Source organism: Rhipicephalus sanguineus, chromosome 8 (genome assembly GCF_013339695.2).
Source record: "Rhipicephalus sanguineus isolate Rsan-2018 chromosome 8, BIME_Rsan_1.4, whole genome shotgun sequence".
NCBI classification, from domain to species: domain Eukaryota; kingdom Metazoa; phylum Arthropoda; class Arachnida; order Ixodida; family Ixodidae; genus Rhipicephalus; species Rhipicephalus sanguineus.
The window spans coordinates 15,832,406-15,850,748 of NC_051183.1; the positions used below are offsets into that span (position 1 = coordinate 15,832,406).

At 48.7% G+C, this 18,343-nt stretch overlaps 1 protein-coding gene across 1 annotated transcript; it reads left to right on the forward strand.

Annotated features, from left to right (window-relative positions):
- The first annotated feature begins 14,740 nt into the window (after nucleotides 1-14,740).
- On the forward strand, nucleotides 14,741-17,922 carry LOC119402611 (uncharacterized). The gene is made up of 2 exons (XM_037669741.2): nucleotides 14,741-14,906; nucleotides 17,473-17,922. Exons 1-2 carry the CDS (start codon nucleotides 14,741-14,743, stop codon nucleotides 17,832-17,834), a joined length of 528 nt encoding a protein of 175 aa, XP_037525669.2. The 3' UTR covers nucleotides 17,835-17,922.
- Nucleotides 17,923-18,343: the final 421 nt, after the last annotated feature.

Consider the following 18,343-nt stretch of genomic DNA (forward strand, 5'->3'; position numbering starts at 1 on the left):
AAAATTTAATTAGCATCATTTTCTGAGCAATACACTGGTGGATACTCTTGTAGGTGATGCGCATGTATTCAATTTTTTTTTAAAATTTGTCCTTGCTTTACGCCTGGTTGAGCCCCTTGAAAGGAAAATGAACCCTCGATCGTGATGCAAAAGAATTTGACCACTGATATTGTCAATTCTTCACGTGTTTGACGTAGCCAATTTCTGCAACACGCTCCTTGCAGAGCTGCAACAAGCTGCCTACTATCTTTGAATGCAAGCGCACTGTGCTGAACACAAGTCAGCCTGCTTTACATATATATCTGTGTCAAGTTGTATAGTAACTTTGATGGATACAGCAGCCCTCAAATATCCCATTTGCTAGTTATCTGACTTTGCAGCTGTAATGCAGTGCTTTCTATTAGCACGATGCGCGCATTTTTGCAGTGTGTGCAGCCCGATAACAGAATGCGCTTTGTAACTGTGTAGCGCGCGATTAAATACACAAGGTGAGCATCGCTGCGTTGCTCTTTATAGTCGATGAAAGTATAATAAATAAAATAAAACGGAAGAAGAAAATAAAACGTTCAGATTAATTCATTTATCACTTGCTCGTGCTTGTGACAGACGCACGCAAAACCTTTGCAGCACTTGAACGGGTTCAGTACATTTACCTTGTGTCAAAATGTTTTTTCACAGATGGCCGAATTCTCGCTGCATCGCTCTGACGGCCTTTGCCCGCTTCCAAACTGCTAATCTGTCTGCATGCCGGCGCACGGGAAAGTAACACTTCTTCCGCACATGTTCTGCACACCGAATTGCAGCGCCTGGCACAAAACACGGTCCTTGTGTATATCTTCTTTGTCTCCGTGCGTTTGCGCGAATCCGTTAAGGTGGTCTCTGAGTTTCTTCTTTTTTTGTACACGTCATTCCTCTCAAGGAACACTAACACAGGGAACTCGTAAAAGCACGTGCACGCCAACTAAGCTGACAAGCTTCCGTCGCTAGCGGGCTAGGCAGCGCCTCCGACTGTCGCGCTATATCTCGACCTAGCGGAGGGATCGCGCAACGCGGCACCTTCGGGCAAGGGAAACACGGCTCGCTTTTCACACCTCCCAATTCTAGCCACCCTACCCATGGTAGCTGAACGATCGCAGCGCCAGAGTCCCCTCTAGTTAATTTTAGGAAACTCTATGGCCTGAAGCGTGGTGTTGTACAGTAAACAAATAATTTTTGTCGTTTTTTTGAGCGTTCGTATTTTACTTTTGTGGTTTTTCAGCTTTGCAGGAGAACCCGCCATGGTGGTGTAGCGGTTATGGTGCTCGACTGCTGGCCCGAAGTTCGCCGGATCTAATCCTGGCCGCGGCGGCCGCATTTCGATGGAGGCGAAATGCTTGAGGCCCGTGTACTTAGATTTAGGTGCACGTTAAAGAACCACAGGTGGTTGAAATTTCCGGAGCCCTCCACTACGGCGTCCCTCATAATGGTATCAGGGTTTTTGGGACGTAAAACCCCAACAATTGCAGGAGGAAGAAGGTGGGAAAGTTGCGCGTAGAGTCACTTTATATATGGGAGGGGTGCAGAGTGCAATAAAAAAAGCTTTGAGGACGTTTGAGCTTCGCTTTCAAGAGTAGAGCGCGATAGCGTAATCGGGTCGCGTGCGCATCGCCTTCTCAACTGCTAGCCTGCCTTCGGTTGTCGGTTCATGCCTCAACCGTGGCTTAAGGAAACGAACGACTGTGCGCGTAACATTGGCCGTTTCAATGTATCGTATAATGCCTACTGCTAGTACAGTTAAGTCGCTAATCAGCGAAGGGCCCACTACGCGTCCGCAAGGCAATACGCGAACGTACGCAGCTGCTCACTTTGTTTATGCTTTTGCTGCTGATGATGATAAAATATGTCTGAAGGCTTTGTAATGGATGAGCCTTTAAAAAGCCCGCTGGTTGCGCAATTTACATGTTTTGACGCTTCTGCACGCAATATTACATGCGTTAAGGAGACTCCTCCCACTACATGATATTCACATGGCGTTTTTTTTTTTCGAAGTAGTTTCAAGCAATGACATCGCTTTTGGTAGAACACCTGCTTGCCACGCAGAAGGCCTGGGTTCCATTCTCACTCGAAACGAACATTTGTACTATTTATTTTATGTGCATATTTCTCAATTTCTCGGTCGCGGACAACGCTGATTTTTTGCTAACAACCAATGACACATTCACCGACATCGACGCCGGAATTTCTGCGAAACGAGCTCTTTAACGCTGTCGCGTTAAAAGTTGGTAGTGGCGCTCATCTTCGTCTGTGTTCTTTGTGTGTGTGTGTGTGTGTGTGTGTGTGTGTGTGTGTGTGTGTGTGTGTGTGTGTGTGTGTGTGTGTGTGTGTGTGTGTGTGTGTGTGTGTGTTAGTTTTCAGCGCTATATTCATTTGTAACTACGGTATACTTACTAGTCGAACAAACTGTCCTTCCGAAGAGGCTGGGAAATGCCGCAGGAATGATTTCGCAGCTTCCTCGCCGCTTACTGTCATATCGCCAGTTTTGGGTCTCGCGGCCATGAATTTGGAAGCGGACCAAGGCCTCTTCATCGAAGCCCGACACCTCGAGCGGTGACGTGATGAAAGTCCAAGGCGGTTCAGACTTCTGACTGGTCCGGTCACCTAGAGGTGTAAGTGAGGTTCGGATTAAGGCACCCTAAAGCTGGACTTGTGAATGTGACCGGATGTAACGGGATCTTACACAAAGGGCTGTTTACTCTATCGCTCTTTTCTGATAAGCTGCTAACAGACGTTGTAAGGTATACACGCTGCCGGTTAATCGATGAGTCGACTCACTGTCGATGAGTCGACTCATTCAGGCTCAGAATGGGCCGTGAGCCTGAGTCTGAGTGAGTCCGGGTAATATTCTGGTGAGTGAGTTCGAACGAGTCCGGTCTGAATCCGAGTGAGTCCGGTTGAGGAAAATATTGGTGAGTCTGAGTCCGAGTGAGCCCTAAGCGCAAAATAGATTTCTTGAGCGAGCCTGAGTGAACTCCACCTTTTGTTGCCGACTTATGGTCGTATCTACTCATCTTCAGCATTACTGTCGGCCTTATATCGGCTTACATTTATACTCAGGTCTATTAACACGTATCGCAGCACACTAGCATTCAGCGCCACCTCAACATTTATTGATCAGAGGCGTGAGTTAGGGGAAGGGGTGGCATGACCTCCCCCCGCCAACTCTTTCATTAGAAGTTCTTGATAAAACTATCTCGTGTGAGTCGCGTATTTCATAACAATGTCCTTACTGGATCGATATATGATGATGATGATATATGATAATGATGATATATGATGATAACTCGTATTTGAAGGTGCAAGAACAAAAGTCGTATCACTGATTATGGGAGATATTGGCGTTAAAGAGGATTGACACCATGATAGGAAAAGCTAATTTTACGCCAATGGACTCGTGAGTCGACTCACTCAGGCTCACTCAGATGAAACCGTGAGTCTTAGTGTCAGTGAGTCCGGCTGAGTAATACGTTGGTGAGTTTGAGTCTGAGTGAGTCCGGCTGAGAAAAAAGTTTAGTGAGTCTGAGTCCGCGTGGGCCCTCGGAGCAAAATATATTTCTTGAGTGAGCTCCAATATTTTTGCCGACCTATGGGACGACCTCTCAGCTTTTCTGTCATAAGAAATCTCTCTCTCTCTCAGCCCCCTGCTCTAGCGCCATCTGTGTGAGGTCCCAAAAAAAGCAATGGTTTGAAATAAAGTACAATAACAGAAAGACTCCACGTAAAACACTTTTACTTTAAGAGTAAGTGCAGTGCATCAAGAATCATCTTAGTGGCCCAAACAAGTTGAGCCACTGTTGTGTGACTATTGGTCACCGCTCTGTTGATGACCATGCGATTAGATGCAGCGGCACTTGCCCTCTAAGGCGTGCCGTTAGAATTTTTAGGGGTAGATCGCGAAAAAATAGTGTCATAGATTAATTAACTAGCGCATCTAGGAATTACGCTGTACAGGAAATATTTGAAAAATTCACCCACTACTCGGTCGATCCCCTGCACTGGGTATGTGCCTTACAACAACGACGAGGAACGTACGCACACTTGTGGTGGTGTGCCCCCTTTCGTCAGGCTATTCCATTTCTCTGTTTTTCAAGTTGTTTCTAATATAAAGATGTTTATTGGCGGACACTCGGCGAAGATGAACGACAGCAACAGTCAAGGCGGGTACCGACTCTCAGCACGAGCTGCGTTCTCTCCGGAAAGAGCCGAAGAGGGCGACCCACTAGAAGAGGCTGGAGAGGACGACCCACTTCAGAGTTCCAAAGCTTCGCTACACTACGTATTTCTGCGTTGTGTCATTGTTGTTTATTTGTTTGTTCGCTTGTTCGACGGAAGTGCTCTTGTTTAAGCGAAGATGCACGCTCCCTCAGGTCAATTTCGGCACTTCCATTCCAATATGTCACGCGTTTGCGACTGATAACAAGCGCCTAACTCGGTCGCAGCGTGTTATCGAGGTGCGTGTTATCAGTTTGCAACACGTCGTCTTTTGAAATCTTGGTGCCGAAAGCGCCCTGAGGGAGCGTGCATCTTCGCTTAAACAAGCGCACTTTTCAACGTTGTTAGTCGTGCAAAACAGGCCTGCATATCTATATATAGGGCCGCGCACGCTCCTAGGCACACCACGTCAGAGCCCGCAGCTGCGGAAAGGTGTCGCCCAGCAGAGCAAGGCCGGCTGTACAGTACACCCTCTTTCCATCCAAACGAACGTATACAAGCAACGCCAGCTAAAGAAACTTGACAAAGTTTCTTTAGGTGGCGTTGGTACAAGGCATGCTACAAAGACGCTCCTCACCTTCTCTCCCTCAGAGCGAGCCTCCCTCTCGCAACTCTCGATGAGGCGCAGCCCTTTCTCCTTCCTACCGAGCCCCACTCTCGCCACACCGCATGGCCAGACGACTCAGGGCGAACGTGCGGGTACAGCCACTGTAGTGCGTACGTATCAGCTGTGCGCTCTGCGTCACGACCATGTACACCGTCGGACATGGCTAGCCCCTAAACATCTCCGTGGTAAAAAAAGCCTAGGGACTTCATTTGAAAAAGGCGAGGTAAGCTTGGCATACAAAGCCGGTAATTGTTCTACCCGAGCAGCTCACGAGTTGATGTGTGGTTGTACCGCTAGCTGACGCTTAAGTATGACAAGCCAACAAGCAAGCCCACATCGTGATCACTGTTTCAATAGAAACCATCCGTCCCCTGATTCTCGTTCTCTTTTCATCATCATCATCATCATCATCACAAACGGATGTGACCATCGTTACTAGATGAGCTTACTAGACGTAGTCTAGTAACGTTGGATGTGACGTAGTCTGCACACGCGCGTTTCGACACGTGCGAAGAAGACGAGGGCGAAAACATCCGAGAAGCGCGGCCATCGGATCTTCCTGAACTGTCCTGTCGATGCTGTCGAGTCCTCGATCCCGGTGAACTCGTCACTTCTGGCGGCGTCTCCACGGGGACTTCGCGTCTTCCGGAACGTCAGGCGCTGTACTCGACCAACAGCCGCGAAAGGAGAGCTACACATAGCTCATCGCCGAGGCCATGGGCGAAGTGCACAGGCGCGTTAGAAGGGAGCCCAGCAGGAGGCGGCGTCATGACAGGTCATCGAAGGATGCCAAGGTCAATCTAGAAATGGTCAGTGTGACGTCATCATTGCTCACTTTGTTAGCACAGAGATCTGGGCTAAACATTACGGTGGCCGCAATCTTAAGTGTGCTACACGTAGTTTGTGGGCGCAAGTTAGGACGCAAGAAAGACGGACAATACGCTCACGCACGAAGCACCACCCACGTGTGTGTGTTGTTCGTCTTTTGACATTTGCGCCAGCAGTGTTTAGAAAGTCGAACGAGCCAGCCTTAGATGTCCAAATGATCTTGGGGTATGTAATAGCACCCCGAGAAGCGGCGTAAACAATGAACATAACAGCGTTGAAGCCATAGGCGTGCGCACGGAGGGGGCAGGGGGGGGGGGCGCCCCCCTAGTCACCTAAGAGGGGGCGCAAAATCTGCCCCATACATTGACCCCCTACTGACCTAAGAGGTGGGGGGAGGGGGCGCGAAATCTGCCTCGTACATTGACTTAGTAGGGGGGGGGGTGCGCTGCGATGAACCTCCCCCCCCCTGATGGGGGACCCTGCGCACGCCTATGGTTGAAGGTATGTACTTAACACAGAGCTACAAAACAGTCACCCGGTCCCTTATGCATTTGCCTAAGATGACTCGAAGGCGAAAACCATTTTCTTATGTTTCTTCTCAGTTCATTTTATCTCGCCGATATTAGAAACTCGACCTGTGCGCCGGTTCAGAAATCGCCGGCGGCGACGCGCTGGCTGGTGTTTTCAACTCCGGCGGCGGCGCGTGAACGGCGCGGGGTTCAAGGGATCTGCGGCGGAGTGACGCGGGGGGTGGGGGATGGGTGTATGAGAGGGGGTATGTTAGAGAGTTGGTGGGGAGAGAAATTTGTCCCTTGAATTAAAAAGTTTCGCCAAACGGGCGAAACAGTGAATGCGATAGCAACAAGGCGTAATGTTATATGAGAAGAAGGCTCTTTTGGGTCCGATCTTGCGTAACTCTACAAAACGCTGGTGTATGGGAATACGGCCGCTCCCGGGCGAGAAGCGGTTTTCGTTCACGAAGGGTTGATGTCACAGCGCGTTGAAGGGTATACGAGCCGTTTGCTGATGTCTGCTGAGATAGCGCGCGCTCGCCAGCGCTCGCGACCGTGTCCTTATAGTAAAGGTTCACAGTTGCTGCTCGAGCCACGCAGAACCCCCCCCCCCCTCCCCCGGCATCCCTTCATGCTCCTTCGACCAGCTAAAGGTGGGCGGGTGGGCTTTTCCTGTCTGCTTGTGGAGCAATCGACTGCAGGCCTCGAACGCGGTGTGATGTTATCGTATGCGCCTCCGTGCGACGGAGATGGCCAGCTTGAGTCGTCTCTGCTTCAGCCGCGCTCTGCGCGTAGCGATGTTATCGATTTGAACTTTATACGGGACATGACGGCGACGACGAAAACTCGTCGAGGGTGTCCATATAATTGCTATCTCAATAAAAGATGTGCAAAACTCATGGAAGCGGGCTCACCTTTCTCCTGGAGAGCTGCATCGTCTCCGCTGTAAAGAGTTCGTCATTAGAATCATAATCCGGCGCCTTTTTCATTAGGGCCCCCAAACCACTCAGAGTACAAAGGGTGGTTTCTTTCTCGCCTTCGCTACCCTTCTTACAGGCAAGCGCACGTACAATGTCAGCACTGAGAGTTGAGCCTATCAGGATTTCGCTCTTGTCGGCTACACGCTATCTCCGCTTCAGTCGGAAACACACCAAGTGGCGTGGAATCAGCTGATCGCGCACGATAGTCATGCGAGAGAATTAAAAATGGGTGGTCCACTGTATGGCAAGGCAGGGCGGGGTAGGAGACAATTCACAACTGTCATTTCTCGTATATGAACCAATCGAGAGTATGTACCCGAATGACGTCACGTGAATCACTGTTCTGGCGTCGTCACGAAGTGCGCCAAAAAGACGAGAAACGCCAAGAGAGAAAAACGCGCTCGCTTTTCTTTGTATTTCCAGAGGCTGTTTAAAGGGGTCATGAACCACTTTTCCAAGTAATGATCTAATGGCCTCAGTATCGGAGTGTACTGCCTCCCGAATCGATTGCCGCAAAAATTTCTCGAATCCGTCAAGAATCAGCGGAGTTACGGGGGTTTGGCGCACGCTCCCAGCGCTTTCTCTCTTTTCTCGTGCCGACGAGCGCACTGGAAGCTAGACAGGGAGGGATGGCATGGGGGAAAGAAGTTACGCCAGCGCGCGTCATGAAACGCGATCGCTCTCCCGCTGTGATTCGCTTGCGCGAGTGCGGCTACCGTGTACTGAGGAGTGCGGCGCCGGCAAGTGGCGGCACCCCGCGGCAAGAAGCGCATCTGATCCGAACGCCGCTCTCGATTTACGTCGGCTATCGGCCAATAAGCATGCTATGTCTCTTGCGACGTACAGCGGACAGACGCCCCGCCCACCGACGAGAGTGAGAACCGGCCTCTGTTTGAAAACAGGGTGCCTGGGGAAACGGCAACTTCGCGCTCCGCTTGTGGCCATTACGCGGCGCGCACGACTGTAATATTTGGCAGAGCAGTTCATAGCCGTGTCAGCTTTCCGCAGGATGTGTTTTTTCAGTCAGCCCAAGGGGTGCTTCATGACCCCTTTAAGGGCCATTTAAAAAGACAGGGCGTGCAAACACGGACACAAGTGAGTAGTCAAGACACCACAAACGCCACTAACAATGGAAATTCGTAGAACGGCGGAAAAGAAACTAAACACAAAAACTTATCTGTGCATTCCCTCGAAATAAGCGATACCTACCAGTCCAGCTCGTGGTGGTCTACGTGAGATATAAACGTTCGCTTTGTTGACTTCTCTCTCGCGTCCGTGTTTGCACGTCCTGTCTCTTTAGCACGAATACTCACCAACTAGCTCAGCTATCTTCTAAGTTTTCATTGTCTTTACTTCTAAATTTATTTATCAATTTACTAGGCTATAAATGAAAGGAGAAAAGTGTACTAACGCATCGATATACTGTATTACTTATCTATTTTATTTATCTACGCACAGTGTACTAGGTTCAAGACTCCAAGAATATACTATCCAGCGAGTTGGGTGGTCGCCCTTTGATGCTGGAGGACGCCGCAGCGTTGAGGTCAGGCAATGCTCGAGAGACTTCTGCAGGAGAGAAAAACACGACAACTTCCGGGGAGCTATTCTCGATATGTCCATCTAAGGGAGGTGCCTAATTCGGCAGAGCGCATTCAGTTACACGAAAAAGCGGCGAGCCGTGACGTCATCACGCTCTTGACCACGTCGAAGCACCGAACCCGCCAGTACATTCCCAGCGTAAGAAGAAAGTTGACGATGTACTGTAACAGGACACTTATGGAAACTTGACAAGTCTGAACTTGCAATGAACGTGTCCCAGATGTTCCAGAACGCTGCAGGGAATGCGTACCGACCTTCACAGGTGCGTTAGGCGGGCGGCCGCATTAAACCTAATTCGAGGGTCAACGTGACCAGAGTTCATGCACAGCCCCCGAGATTTGCACCCTAAAGCTGATCTCTGGGGTCTGCGTTCCTTCCGCTGAAGCGCATTCCGTTCCTCTCACTTAGTGATAGCTCACGATATTATTGAAAAATTGCTAGGGTCTACATAATTTGGTTGATGGTGACGGTGGCGACGATTTTGTATTTTTCCCAAAGAGCAAAGCACCTAATTTAGACGGATATTTTCATTACGCGTTGCAGGAGGCGGAAGACAAAGAAGCGCTGGAAGCCGAAGAAGCCGATGGGCTCCCGATCCAGCCATCTACAAAGGGCGTTGGCACGGCTACACGAATGCTAGCTACCAAGCACGCACCTACCATACTGGAAATCAGAAAGAAGGTTAGTGCCTCTTTGCTAGAACATCTTAGAACGATATTAGCAACACTGGGACGCATCGTGTTCCTTTACTTCCGAAGTGAGCTGTTGTGCAAGAAGATCGAGGGAGCTGGGAGGTCTCACACTTCGGAAGCGATTGAACACCCAGGTCTTGTACTACTACAGAATGCTCTTGCTGCGAAAAATATGGCATTACCCTCTTATGTATGTAGGCCCACTGTGAGAAGAACAAGACATAGTCCCGGATATTTGCTTGCGCCAATTTTCGCTACAACAAACGCTTACAAGTACAGTTTTACCCACTCTAACGGCGAAGGAGCGGAACTGCCCTACTATTGGTGTATCTGAGTAAAATGATTTCATGGTTGCTTTCACAAACCATTTTTGTGAATGTTAGCGATGTCGAAGTGTGATCCTTGCTTCTTTTTATGCGTTATGTTCATTTCATGCGGTATTGTTTACGCATGTTTGTATTTTGTTTTTTTTTTTATTGCTGCAACGCCCCTACTGCTTGGGCCAAAGTATTGGTCTGCAGCATTACTAATAAAAAATGAAATAAAATAAAGTAATGGATATAACCAGGAAAGTAGTTCCAACTAGAGCTGTGCACTGGCCGTATTTCCGAGCCCGAGCCCGGCCCGGGCCCGCTGACTTTGTCGAAGGCCCGCCCGAGCCCGACGGCAAAGGGCTGCGAGCCCGCCCGGCCCGGCCCGACGTACGAAAACAAAACCCCGGGCCCGGCTCGGCCCGGCCCGGCTTTTACAGCGAAAGCTGTTATGAGATCATTTCACCGGCCGTTCTTGGCGCCGTAGTTGTCCGCCGCCGCCGCCGCCGCCGGTGTCCGTAACCAGTATCGCTCGAAATAAGAAAAAAAAAACGAAAGAAGAAAAAAATTCCAGGATGGAACGAGGTTCGAACCTGGGCCCTCTGCGTGGGAGCCCAGTATTCAACCTCTGAGCCGTGCCGGTGCTTGAAACTGCTTTGCAAAAAGGTCCTATACAGGGTTCATGTCGGGAACGAACCACATTAGCATATGAAATATAGCGTGGTAGAAGAGTAAAATAAGCACCATGCGTCGCACAACGCGAATTCTTTAACCAGGCGTCACACAATGCGAATTGCCCAACGAGTAGGTTGTTGAATGCTTCCAACCAAGGAGGTTTAAACCTCCTTGCTTCCAACCCATTACAGGGCTCTGCCATAATTCTTCGTCGTCATCAGGCACAGCATCAACAAAGTGTGCATAATGCCTTACATGCGTTTAGCAGGTACCGCGGCTCTCCGTAGAATGACGAAAAATAGCACAGTGTCTGTTGCCTTACTTCTCAAAAATTGCAATAATTTATAGCGTAGTGGGTTCTTCGCAAGTGCACTTGTATTGGTTGCCAAGGAAGCCCATAAGCGCATGATCCATTTCCTCGGGCTCTCAATAAAATTACAATGATTTATAGCGTAGTAGGTTCCTCGCAAGTGCACTTGTATTGGTTGCCAAGGAAGCCCATAAGCGCATGATCCATTTCCTCGGGGTCTCAGTAAAATTCGTTGCCCCCCCCCCCTCCCGTCTCTCTCCCACGTCAACGTATGTTATACAGCATGACGGGAGAGGGAAATAGCGACCGGGCATCACCCAATGCAAATTACATTACTGGTGGGCCGTTTAAAGCTTCCAACCCATTACAAGGGGCTGAGCCATAATTCTTCATCGTCATCAGTCGTCGCGTCAACAAAGTGCACATAATGCCTACAGACGTGCAGCTGGTGCCTCGCTTCTCCGCAGAATGACAAATAATGGCTTAGTAGGTGCTTCCCAACTTCACAAAAATTGTGATTTATGGCGTAGTGGGTACCTTTCTAGTGTACTTGTATTGTAGCCCCAAGAGAGCTTACAACGGGCTCTAGAAACGCCGCTCTTCCAGCTTTCGCTGTGACTGTGCTGCGGTTTCAGCGCAAGCCTGGCGTCTTTTTTGAAGGTTCGCTGCGAAAACAAAGCATCGTTTTCCGGTAATTTGGCACTTTGTTGAGCATATCAAATATGATCAAACGACACACGAAGAACAGTCTATAATACACACATTACAAATTGTCGAGCAAAAACAGCAAGCAGTCCAACGATTCCGGCTTCAACGAACTGCGGTGCTTTTGCTATACAAGTATATGGCCTCATGCCAGCAGCAATGGAGTTCGCTCGCCAAAGCCGTCACGTGTATGGGGTATGCCCATGCAAGCGTTAGCTTGCACGAAGGCGATATACGTCGGGTCGCTCGTCGCTGTCGCGTGCATTTTCACTCATATGGGATTTGGCCTTAAATCTAACGCGAACAGTCGCGTGGCGCCTTCACTAGCTCAGGTGCTAGCTCAGGTGCTGAACGATATCATAAACGTATGTCAGCTGTAATTTCCACATGTAATTTTCAGGGCGCTCGGCGAATACTTCTCTGTTTGTCGGAGTGCAACAGAGGCAGTGGTTTACCTGCTCCCGTGTTGTTTAAAGTAGCGAATGGAAAGGAAAAGCGGTGAAGGGCGGTCGCGGAAAAGGCGCTGTATGCGTGCTGTAAAACAGTTCCCGCTCATTCTCTATATTTCGGGCTTGAGTCGGGCTTTGCGCCGGGCCCGAGCCCGGCCCGATAAAACTCCAAGTAGCCCGAGCCCGGCCCGGGCCCGAGGTGAAAATACGTCGGCCCGCCCGAGCCCGGCCCGCGGGCCGGGTCGGGCTCGGGCTTTCGGGCTACCCGGAGCCCGTGCACACCTCTAGTTCCAACAATATGTTGACTTGGGCGAGGAAGTTCGTACTAGGAGAAATGCAGCGCAGCTTAGACAAAGACAGGATGCACAGATAGACACAGACGAGCACCGTCTGTCTCTATCTGTGTCCTGCCTTTGTCCAAGTCGCGCTGCATTCCTCCGAGCAGGAAACTAAACCTTTTTTTTTTCTAGTTTCGGGGCTAGAGCTAGCATTTTATCTAGGACCTGGTTAAGAGTGCATAGGCGTGACCATCTTTTCCATTCTACCACGTCACCACACTATCTGCGTTACCTCTGCGCATGTTGTATAGTTTACAGGCTCTACTCTTGCAGCATTGTTTTTGCTGTCATCATTCTTACTATCCTTTAATTCTCAGCTAACTCTCCTCTCTATATCCCTCTCTCCTCACTGTCTACAGTGCATACACCCTATCCCAACGACTGAAACTGACTGAAGTAACCAGTAACAGCTGTCTTACTATATAAATGCTGCAACTTTCTCATTAAAAAAACGCCGGGAAGATTGAAGCTTGCAATGAAAAAATCCGTAAACAGGGTGTGTGTGCTCGAGCTGACGTTTCGAAAAGCGGACTTGTCTTCTTTATGGCTAGAGCTTATTTCCTTAGCGCGTGTGTGTGTGCTTCGTATCCTCCCCTCCGCCTTTCTTTGGACTGGAGGAGAACGAAGCATATAGGGTAAGGCGGGGCAAAACGCTACAAAAATTTGAAAATAGTGAATATCTTTTTTTATTTCACTTGTTACCGTAAAATGTCAACACAGGAACTTTCTATTGGGTACAAGGTATGTGCTACATAAATGTTGCCATGCTGTGACGGTTCAAAGTATTATTTTAAAAAGGAACAAAAAATGCACCACATGTCTCATTTTGCCCCAACCTGCGGAGCAAAACGAGACGCTGCGTGAGGCAACACGAGACAGCGTGAAAAATTTTATCCTTTCAGTTCTTGCAGTAGAAGCACTTCGAATTCACTCTGTGGGCCGCCACGCAGTCTTCATGCGCCCAGTCTTGGCACTCCACGCATTGAATCCACACAGAACCCGGCGCTGTGCTGCTCCGAAACTCCTGAAAAGCATTCGGTGCTTTTTTCATATCGTTTTCCTCCCAGGAAACTCTAGATGATATTATCTTGTACGTCCTCACCATCCTTAACAAAAAAATATATCATATATAATGAGCGTAAATAAATGGTTCACTTAATAAGACACTCTCTAAGGCAATACAATGCCTTTTTGTCGCGTTTTGCCCCTCTCACATGCCCGAATTCAAAAAAATTTCCCCTTTGGCCCACGGCACCAAATGCACTAAACTTTTGGTGGCATGTAGCTAGTAGAATAAAGTAACAACATAAACAATTACACTGTTGTACTGATGCCGGAGTAGCTTCATGCACGGGTCCGAAAATTTGACCGAGCAGTATTTCGCCCGTTTTTGGCGGGTCATGAACACCCTGACATCAGCCCCGCAATTTTTCCCGCGCGAACGCTGTGAGCAATCAACTTTTACGCATAAAATGTCGAAACCTACCGGCACCTATCGCTGAAATAGAGAAACAACGAAAAGGTACTTTTTGCATTAGCTATAGAGGGCGGCAACCGCGTTTTGCCCCGCGTCTCATATTGGCCCGCCTCACTCTACACACGAGCGCTAAGGGAATCAGTTCCAGCCTTGAAGAAGACAAGTCCACATATCGAAACGTCGGCTCGGGCACACACACATCCTGTTTACGGATTTTTTCAGCGCAAACTTTCTTATTAGTGGCACGAACACGAAGTGACACTTTTGTTTCCCTGCTAAACACTTCCGGTCGAGCACTTACTTCCGGTTTCCATAACATTAGGAAAACCTATTTTAAAAAGGAAACTGGTACGAAATCGGTAGTTCTTGTTCAAGTCAAGAATTCTATTGAATACGTATGATATCGGAACATAAGTTTAGATAAGGGCCCGTTAGCTGTCGGGACAATTAGTGAACATTGATGGAATGACTTGAAAGATCGGACGCTTTTCTTGCGAGCAGCCGGGATCGCGTGGCGGCACCTTATGTGAACCACGCGCTTCTTTCTACATGGCCTCTGAGATCCGCGTCTACATTGCGAGGAAACACAAACGCAAAAAAAGAATGTTCCACACTCACCTTCATGGCTACGAGCGCCGCTGACTAACATTCCCAGGTTTAAACGCATAGATATACCCAACAATGTGGACGGGAGGACGACTGCCGCCGTAGCTCAATCGGTAGAGCATCGGATGTGTTACCCGAAGGTTGCAGGTTTGGTCCCTGCCGGCGGCAAGTTGTCCTTTCGTCCACATTAATTTCTTCACATCTATGTCATAATTACTACAAAGTAATGTCCCTTATACTTTTCTCGGCTTTCTTTTCTGTTGGTTCTCATTAAGGTTGCGTCTAAAATTCAACTTCTATAAAGTTGAAGCCTAAGGCCGTGAAATTCAACTTCTAAAGTTAACCCAAGGAATTCACCAGGGCATACGAACGCCGACGTTTTGCGTTCCGCTTCATTTTAACAATGCTGCAGAAAGCTGCGGCAAGACGCAAGAGGGCTCAGCAAGCCGCAAAAGAGCCGCACGGTACTTCTCGCACTCATGAAGGGACCAGCGTCGATCCGTCAGCACCCGCGTCCACCGTGCATTCCGGAGCCAGCTCGTCTCGAAAAGAGGGCAGTCTCCTTGGAGGTATACAGCTTTGGTCGGGCACGGCGAAACGAAACCTTACGCCAGTTAATTCCACTCAGCGTGAAAATCCGCAGAAAGAGCGGAGCTGCGGTGCCCCCGTGTTTCCCTTGTGATTTTCCATGATGTGCTTTTCTGTTGGTGTACGTGAGAGTAGAGATGCGCGGGAAAGTATGTGTGGCAGCCCCTGCCACACCCGCCCCGGCTACAGTGACTTTAGGCCCTATTCAGTCTCGAGCCCCCCTTCCCCGTTTCACTGTGCGGCTACCACTTCGCCCGCGATCGAGGTTGTTACGCCATCTATGGGTGTATCTGGGAACCGGAGCGTGACATACGACGCGGACACTCATCTGTCGTCACGCCCAGCCCAATAACAGCTCCCCTTTAAAATGTTCAAACCGTCCATTAACTCCACTAACCGCGAGTAACAAGGTAAAGGGACACTGAGCCGAAAATCTTCCATTGCCGTTTTTTTTTTTGCGTCAAATGAAATGCCAATCCTTCAAGAGCCTAGAAAATGTGCTGGTAAGCGTGAGTGCACCCTAAAAAATTATTTACATGTTTTTGAATGCCAGTTTCAGTTCCTACTGTACCATGACGTCACGACACCGGGTATGAACTTCTCGTCACGTGCTCACGCAAGATATCATGACGTCTCTACGGCTCCGTGGCTGCGTTGGTGATGCACGAACAGCCATTTTGTATTATTTGGTACTTGACGTCATCGCAACTAGCCATACTGGGGGTGCTATTCTGGACATTGTCGAATTCCGCCGTGTTGAATTCCGCTATTAATGAAGTCTGATTGGACCGGTGGGCTGCTACGGCCTCTCCGATTGGCTTAAAATTCCGCCATTACGAAATTTGGCAAGATGGCGGAATTCAACAGTGTCCAGGATAGCACCCCTGGTGCGTGAGGTCACCGGAAATTGTACTGTTGCCTGACGACACACTATGGTGTCCATGTCGGTAGGTGCGCCATACGAAAATTGACTTTAAAATTTAAATAAGATATCGGCATTTACTGAGCTTGTCACTTGCTCAGAGGAGTCTCTGTATACAGTAGATTTGCATGGCCGAGTAAACTCAGCTTCGAAAAATGGGGTCAGTACCCCTTTAAAGCTTATTCAGGTGTTACTGAAATTATTAACGAACTATGCGTATTCATTTAATCGCACATTTTATCAGCATTAATGCCTTTAAGGGGCAGGAGTGTAGTGGAAGGTGTACATGGCCCACGAAGGCACGAAATTCATCTACTACAAGACAGTTCGTATGAAACGACACACAACAAAACCCGTCTGCGGAGCACCCACTTTATGGAACCATCCGAAAACATTTTTGGCTACACCACTGCAAGCGGAATGTATTTGCGGTAATATTCCGCGTACTAATATGTACTTATATAGAGTAGTGTTCTTGAGCCTGAAACTGTTGTTTTATCGCGCTCCTCATTTGTCATTGTTACGATATATATACCTCATCAATGATAGAGGGGCTGCGTCCTGTTCAATTTTCACTAAAACAGATACGTCACATTTATCTCATTATCCCAGGTAAACAAAATAACATATTTCTGCATAGATTCTACAGAACAGTGGATGAAGTATGAAAAGAAAAGTTCCAACTACCTAGTATGAGCACAAGCGTGCGCAGGGTTCCCCATTAGTGAAGGAAAAGTTTCATCGCAGCGGATCCCCCCCCCCCGCCTTATTGGTAGAATCCAAAAGACAACAAGATTCGCAATGGATGAAGAAAATGAGGCTATGACGTGCTTCTCAACAAGGGTGTCATTGCAGGCTAGTTGGTATTTCATTGCAGGTTTGGGTGTAGCGCCTCGTAAAAAAACGCTAAGAAATAAGGCGACAGGAAAGAGGCGCACTTGCAACTAACCTTTATTTTGCGTCGATTGCAAATATAAAGTCATGGAAAACGCCACGTGTTACGATAACCACCTGAGCTGGAGAAGACGCGAGTACTAAAAAGATATAGAAGAAAACAAGAGAGTGAGTTATTTGAAGCGTATGTCATCAACAAGTTGGGGAGTAGATGCATTAGCAAGCCATCTCTTGACCCATTTTCATGTGAAATAGACTATCTCGACGATTGGTGCGGTGGGCGGTTTTATCTAGTTTTACTATGTGGCCGTGTTATCGGTAACACGTGGTGTTTTTCATGGCTTTATATTTGCAATCGACGCAAAATAAAGCTTAGTTGCGAGTGCGCCTCTTTCCTGTCATCTTATTTCTTAGCATTTTTTACACGGCGCTACTGCCACGTGCTTCTCGCAAGGGCCTTTGGTCTCAATGGACTTCTCACAAAAACATGCGCCGCCATAATTATGCTCTTTAAACAATGATGCGACAGTTCCTGTTCAGTAAATGTACGGGGAAGACTTTGTGCCCCCTCCCCTCCGTCGCTTGGGTGATAAGGGGGAAGGGCTGCCCTCCCTTGCTCACGCCTATGCGTATGAGTATGAGCTCTTTAATTGCAAATGTGCGCTTTGCATTTCATCGTCATGACGAAAGATCACACACCATGCTAGGCCCTGTTATCAAACTTCGCGCAGAAAAAGGCCAAGATTCCCGTACGGCGGCCCAGGACAGCAGGCACACGGCCACAGAGAGCGACCGCCTTCGCAGCTGTAACGCCGGCAGCCTGCCCAGCACTTCGGCAAGCTGGAAGAAGCGGCTCTGCGTCGCCGTCGCCCTTGTGGCCGTAATGGCGTTTGTCGCTGTGGCCGGGCTCCTGAGTTTTCTGTGGTCTCGCCATCGCGCTAAGGAAGCGGCGATGGCGAGTGCCAACAAATCGGTCCCCAGTAATACCACCAAGCAGAGCGGAGGCCCCGTAAAGAAAGAAAAACCAGCGGTTCAAGCCATCGTCACCAGCGTGGTCAAGATCCTGGGCATGGTTCACCGGCTGCTTCACTGAGTGCCAAGATGCTCGTTCTGACTGTTGAGTCGTGCGTGGGTCGGTCCAACTCCTGAGCCGACTCGCACCTCAACCCGGAACCTTCTTGAAACGATGCTATCGTGAAAATGGTATTAAAGCCTAGCGAAGTATGTTTTTTTTTTTCAGTGTAGAATACAACTTCGTTCACAAATGTCTCCGTGTGAAGAAATTGCTCTAAACAACAAGGCAATTAAAGCTCGCCTTGATTGCTTGTGTCGCTGCTTTGTCCTTTAAGGTAGAAGTAGGGCAAAACACAAGCTTGAAGCGTTGAAAAAAATTCTTGAACACGCGGTGCCGCTGGGGCCAATTAACGTTTCGACAAGTTGTCTTTCTCAAAGCTACTGCCTCGTAGAAGGCAAGGCCTCTTATCGAAACGTTGATTGCACCGTTGATTGCACCGAAACGTTGATTGCGTTGAAGGATTTGTCATTGCTTTGCCGTTTGATGCTTAAGGACGTAGCCCTATGTTCATATCTGTCAAAAGACGG

Excerpts from the sequence above, each read along its gene's own strand:
- LOC119402611 (XM_037669741.2), top strand. The coding sequence starts at position 14,741 with ATGCTGCAGAAAGCTGCGGCAAGACGCAAGAGGGCTCAGCAAGCCGCA. Across the intron at positions 14,907-17,472 it reads AGAGGGCAGTCTCCTTGGAG|AAAAAGGCCAAGATTCCCGT; the intron begins GTATACAGCTTT and ends AACTTCGCGCAG.